This window comes from Syngnathus typhle, linkage group LG2 (assembly GCF_033458585.1).
Source record: "Syngnathus typhle isolate RoL2023-S1 ecotype Sweden linkage group LG2, RoL_Styp_1.0, whole genome shotgun sequence".
Lineage (NCBI taxonomy): Eukaryota > Metazoa > Chordata > Actinopteri > Syngnathiformes > Syngnathidae > Syngnathus > Syngnathus typhle.
Window position 1 is genome coordinate 27,686,634 of NC_083739.1, and position 6,000 is coordinate 27,692,633.

At 44.6% G+C, this 6,000-nt stretch overlaps 1 protein-coding gene across 1 annotated transcript; it reads left to right on the top strand.

Annotated features, from left to right (window-relative positions):
• The first annotated feature begins 1,098 nt into the window (after positions 1 to 1,098).
• LOC133145621 (uncharacterized protein K02A2.6-like) lies at positions 1,099 to 5,561 on the top strand. Its single transcript, XM_061269275.1, has one exon. It carries the CDS (start codon positions 1,383 to 1,385, stop codon positions 5,271 to 5,273), a length of 3,891 nt encoding a protein of 1,296 aa, XP_061125259.1. The 5' UTR covers positions 1,099 to 1,382; the 3' UTR covers positions 5,274 to 5,561.
• Positions 5,562 to 6,000: the final 439 nt, after the last annotated feature.

Consider the following 6,000-nt stretch of genomic DNA (forward strand, 5'->3'; position numbering starts at 1 on the left):
CAGAGTGACGGGAGCGGCACAATTCAGAAAAAGTGCTCAGCTCGCCGAGAAAATGCGATTTAAGCAATAAAATTAAAAATGCTTATAAAACATAAACCAAACGTTGGAGGTGGTCATTTCTTCATGCGCAGTGAATAACTCGGCACTCTAAAGCACCCGAGAGCGTTTTTTTCGATACCAAGTGACGGGAGCGGCACAATTCAGAAAAAGTGCTCAGCTCGCCGAGAAAATGCGATTTAAGCAATAAAATTAAAAATGCTTATAAAACATAAACCAAACGTTGGAGGTGGTCATTTCTTAATGCGCAGTAATAAACTCGGCACTCTAAAGCACCCGAGAGCGTTTTTTTCGATGCCAACCTAACCAGAGTGACGGGAGCGGCACAATTCAGAAAAAGTGCTCAGCTCGCCGAGAAAATGCGATTTAAGCAATAAAATTAAAAATGCTTATAAAACACAAACCAAACGTTGGAGGTGGTCATTTCTTAATGCGCAGTAATAAACTCGGCACTCTAAAGCACCCGAGAGCGTTTTTTTCGATGCCAACCTAACCAGAGTGACGGGAGCGGCACAATTCAGAAAAAGTGCTCAGCTCGCCGAGAAAATGCGATTTAAGCAATAAAATTAAAAATGCTTATTAAACATAAACCAAACGTTGGAGGTGGTCATTTCTTCATGCGCAGTGAATAACTCGGCACTCTAAAGCACCCGATAGCGTTTTTTTCGATGTTAACCTAACCAGAGTGACGGGAGCGGCACAATTCAGAAAAAGTGCTCAGCTCGCCGAGAAAATGCGATTTAAGCAATAAAATTAAAAATGCTTATAAAACATAAACCAAACGTTGGAGGTGGTCATTTCTTAATGCGCAGTAATAAACTCGGCACTTTAAAGCACCCGAGAGCGTTTTTTTCGATGCCAACCTAACCAGAGTGACGGGAGCGGCACAATTCAGAAAAAGTGCTCAGCTCGCCGAGAAAATGCGATTTAAGCAATAAAATTAAAAATGCTTATAAAACATAAACCAAACGTTGGAGGTGGTCATTTCTTAATGCGCAGTAATAAATGTAGTGATAGGCGGGGTAGGAACCGTTGTGAGGGTTGTATGTTGCTGGGGGGAGAGCACAATAAAGTATGTTCCGTCTTGACATGAACGAGCGTCTGTCCCGTCTCTGCCTTAAGGGTTTCTATGTACCTATTAAACAATAGAACATGGTGTCAGAAGTGGGATCCAAAAGTGTCGAAGCGAAGAGACTACTGGACTAGAGTAAGTCCCAAGCAAGACAGGACGTTGAAAGTGATAAAAGTAACTTCAGTCCGCTAGCACGGCTAGGCAGGAGCTAACGCTAAGGGAGACGAGGAAGAAAACAACGAGGCTCGAAAAGATGGCGCAATATCAAGTAATGCCACCGGAAAAATTCACGTTCAAGGCAGAAGACTGGCCCAAATGGATAAAACGCTTTGAGAGGTTTCGCATCGCATCAGGTTTGGAAACTCAAGCGGAGGAGAACCAAGTGAATGCACTAATCTACAGTATGGGAGAAGAAGCGGAGGACATTTTGGTTTCCCTCCACCTCACCCCAGAACAAATGAGTGAGTACGGCAGAGTCACGCAGAGACTGGATGCTCACTTTGTAGCTCGGAGAAATATAATTTTTGAAAGAGCTAAGTTTAATCAGCGGCAGCAAGAGATAGGCGAGTCGGCAGACAGCTTTATCACCGCGCTTCATTGTTTAGCTGAACACTGTGGATATGGACAACTACACGATGAGATGGTCAGAGATAGGCTTGTAGTTGGACTTCGAGACAAGCGTTTGTCAGAACTGTTGCAACTGGATCCAGAACTTACATTAGAAAAAGCAGTTACAAAAGCCAAACAGAGTGAAATGGTCAAGAAACAACAAGAAATGCTGAAAACGAACTTCAAGGGAGACGTCGTTAATACTCACCTTGATAGTGTACGCATCAAACCACAAGGGGGCGCCAGACCCAAACAAAACAAAATGCAGTGGAAACCAGGATTTTCCACCAAAGCCAAACCATGCACAAGATGTGGAGACACAAAAGGTCACGCTTATCAGCAATGCCCGGCTAAAGATGCCTCATGCAATAATTGCAAGAAGAAGGGACATTTTGCTAGAATGTGCAGGTCCACGAAAATGTATGAGGTCAATCTAGAAAGATTAGAGGATTTTTCTTCAGAGGATATTTCATTTTTGGGTTCATTGGCTTGTGAATCTTCAGATCCGTGGATGACAGAAATAGAAATGGACAAGTCTAACGCTGTGTTTAAAATTGACACAGGCGCGGATGTGACAGCAGTTCCAGCTGGCATGTATGTAAAAGGACAATTCAAAGAACTAAAGCAAACCAGAAAAGTGCTGATGGGGCCAGGCAGGTCGCAGTTAAAGGTTAAAGGCAAGTTTTCGGCGACTCTCAAAAGAAGAGACAAAAGCATAATGGAGGACATTTATGTGGTTGAAGGACTAAGTACAGCTTTACTGAGCAGACAAGCAGCCACTGCATTACAGCTAGTGGCTAGGCTTGATACAGCTACTTTGGACAATAAAGAGACAATCAAGCAGGAATTTCCAGAGCTATTCACAGGGCTTGGAATCATGAAAGGAGAATACCATATTGTACTTAAACCAGAAGCACAACCATTCTCCGTTTCAACTCCACGACGCATTTCTATCCCTTTACTGCCAAAGGTTAAAGAGGAACTTTCTCGTATGGAGCAACAAGGAGTCATCTCCAAGGTGGAGCAGCCTACAGAATGGTGTGCACCTATGGTGGTGGTTCCCAAGCCCGCACGTGACAGAGTGAGAATATGTTCAGACCTCACTCAACTAAATAAGTCTGTTTTGAGAGAAAGGCACCAGCTACCTTCAGTTGAAAACACGCTTGGACAGCTTTCAGGTGCCAAGGTCTTTTCAAAACTAGATGCCAATGCAGGTTTCTGGCAGATTCCTCTTTCAAAAGACTCATCACTGCTCACAACCTTTATCACTCCTTTTGGTCGCTATTGCTACAATCGACTGTGCTTTGGACTATCTTCAGCACCAGAACACTTTCAGAAACGCATGCAGCAAATCCTAGAAGGCCTGGAGGGAGTGGTGTGTCAGATGGATGACGTCCTCATCTGGGGAGTGGATCAGATAGAGCACGACAAAAGACTGAGGGAAGCTCTCACACGTCTACGGGACGCGGGCGTGACACTTAATGATAAGTGTGAGTTTTCAAAGACTAAAATCAAGTTCCTGGGTCAGATCATTCAGGCAACTGGAGTTAGCCCCGACCCAGAGAAATTAAATGCGGTGAAAGCCATGAAGGAACCGACCAACATTTCCGAGGTGAGAAGATTTCTGGGAATGGCAAATCACTTGGGAAAGTTTTTGCCACACTTAGCAGAAAAGACACGTCCACTCAGAGATCTGTTAAGAAAAACAAACATGTGGTCATGGGGACCTCAGCAGATTCAGGCTTTTGAAAGCATAAAAATAGACTTGACAACACCTCCTGGGCTGGCATTGTATGATCCTTCAGCTGATACGCTAGTCTCAGCAGATTCATCTTCTTATGGACTGGGTGCTGTATTGTTGCAGAAAACAAGCAGTATGGACTGGAAACCAGTGGCGTATGCATCACGCGCATTGAGCACCACCGAGCAGCGCTACGCGCAAATTGAGAAGGAAGCGCTAGCCACAACGTGGGCATGTGAGAGGTTTGCAGAGTTTTTGATTGGAAAGGACTTTCACATTCAAACTGACCACAAACCTCTAGTCCCTCTGCTGGGCGCGAGAAATCTGGACGAACTACCTCCACGTATACAACGCCTGAAAATGCGTCTCATGAGATTTTCATTCACCATATCCCATGTGGCGGGCAAAGAAATCGCAACGGCTGATGTTCTATCAAGAGCACCGGTGACGTCTTCGGAGGACAGATTACGGGAGGAGGAGATCAACCTCTACGCCGACGCCGTAGTGGACAGCCTCCCTGCAACTGAGAAGAGACTTAAAGAGATTCAGTCTCATCAGGACAAAGATGACATTTTGCGACAGCTTAAGCAGTTCTGTGTAAGTGGTTGGCCAGACAAGTTTTCGATTGAAAAGACTTTTATGCCATATTTCCCTTTTGCAGGTGAACTGACTGTTCAGAATGGGTTGTTGTTATTAGGCTGTAGGCTGGTCATTCCAAAAACACTCAGAGATGACATGCTAAACAAACTTCACGAAGGTCACTTAGGAATTACCAAGTGCAGGGAACGTGCTAAACAATCTGTGTGGTGGCCAGGTCTTAGCAAAGATTTAAAGCAACTCATTGAGAAGTGTGACACATGTGCCCGTGAGCGAGTTAACAACAGAGAGACAATGTTAGGAACTGAGTTTCCTTCAAGACCATGGTGTACAGTCGGGGTAGATTTGTTTCAGTTCGGTAAAAACCAGTATCTTGCGGTTGTAGATTACTTTTCACGGTTTTGTGAGGTAGCCAAGCTTTCGTGTACAACTTCGGACGCTGTGATTACCCACTGTAAATCTATTTTTGCTCGACATGGTATCCCTGAGGTTGTACGCTCAGATAATGGTCCGCAATTTGCATCTGAAGAGTTCAGAAGGTTTGCACGGATGTGGGGGTTTTCACATGTCACATCCAGTCCACATTTCCCACAGAGTAATGGGGAGGTGGAGCGGGCAATAAGGACTGTCAAAAGTCTACTAAAAAAGTCCAGTGATCCCTACTTAGCTTTAATGGCTTACCGTGCCGCACCTTTAGCAAATGGTTGTAGTCCAACTGAACTGCTAATGGGGCGTAAAATACGTACTACTGTTCCGGTCATTCCCTCTCAGCTAGATCCGAAAGGAGCGGATTTGGAAGATGTGAAGAGGAAGGAGCAGAGCTACAGACAAAAACAAAAACTGAATTTTGACAAACGACATAGAGCTCACACATTGCCTGCCTTACAACCTGGAGACCATGTGTGGGTCAAGGACATGCAACAGAGAGGTACTGTAGTGTCCACAGCGAACACACCAAGATCCTACATCGTCGAAACATCTGGGGGAAATCTCCGGCGAAACAGGTATCATCTCTCACGCACACCTGTGGCTCCAGAACCACACATCACTGTCCCTGATATGGGGGAAAGCAACTCTACAGAGACTCTGAAAGGACCGGTCTCTCCTGTTGTACTCTCTGGTTCACCAGAATCTGAGAGACGCTATCCTTCTCGCGTCGGGAAGACCCCAGAGTACCTTAAAGATTATGTTACTTGAGTTCACATGTTTAACTTCAGGGTCTGGGCTGTCAGATTTGGTAATACCAATTATTTAATAGTTAAGTTGTTGCCACTGGGTTCATATATTGGGATGGTATTGAGTTGTAAAACATTTCACCTTTTTCAGCTTGTTGTTGAGGAAATAATCTGTTGTACTAATTTTCGACACAAAGTTTATTTCCCATTGAGAAAGGGGGATGTAGTGATAGGCGGGGTAGGAACCGTTGTGAGGGTTGTATGTTGCTGGGGGGAGAGCACAATAAAGTATGTTCCGTCTTGACATGAACGAGCGTCTGTCCCGTCTCTGCCTTAAGGGTTTCTATGTACCTATTAAACAATAGAACAATAAACTCGGCACTCTAAGCACCCGAGAGCGTTTTTTTCGATGCCAACCTAACCAGAGTGACGGGAGCGGCACAATTCAGAAAAAGCGCTCAGCTCGCCGAGAAAATGCGATTTAAGCAATAAAATTAAAAATGCTTATAAAACATAAACCAAACGTTGGAGGTGGTCATTTCTTCATGCGCAGTGATAAACTCGGCACTCTAAAGCACCCGAGAGCGTTTTTTTCGATGCCAACCTAACCAGAGTGACGGGAGCGGCACAATTCAGAAAAAGTGCTCAGCTCGCCGAGAAAATGCGATTTAAGCAATAAAATTAAAAATGCTTATAAAACATAAACCAAACGTTGGAGGTGGTCATTTCTTCATGCGCAGTGATAAACT

Coding starts and splice junctions, on each gene's coding strand:
- LOC133145621 (XM_061269275.1), top strand. CDS start 1,383: ATGGCGCAATATCAAGTAATGCCACCGGAAAAATTCACGTTCAAGGCA.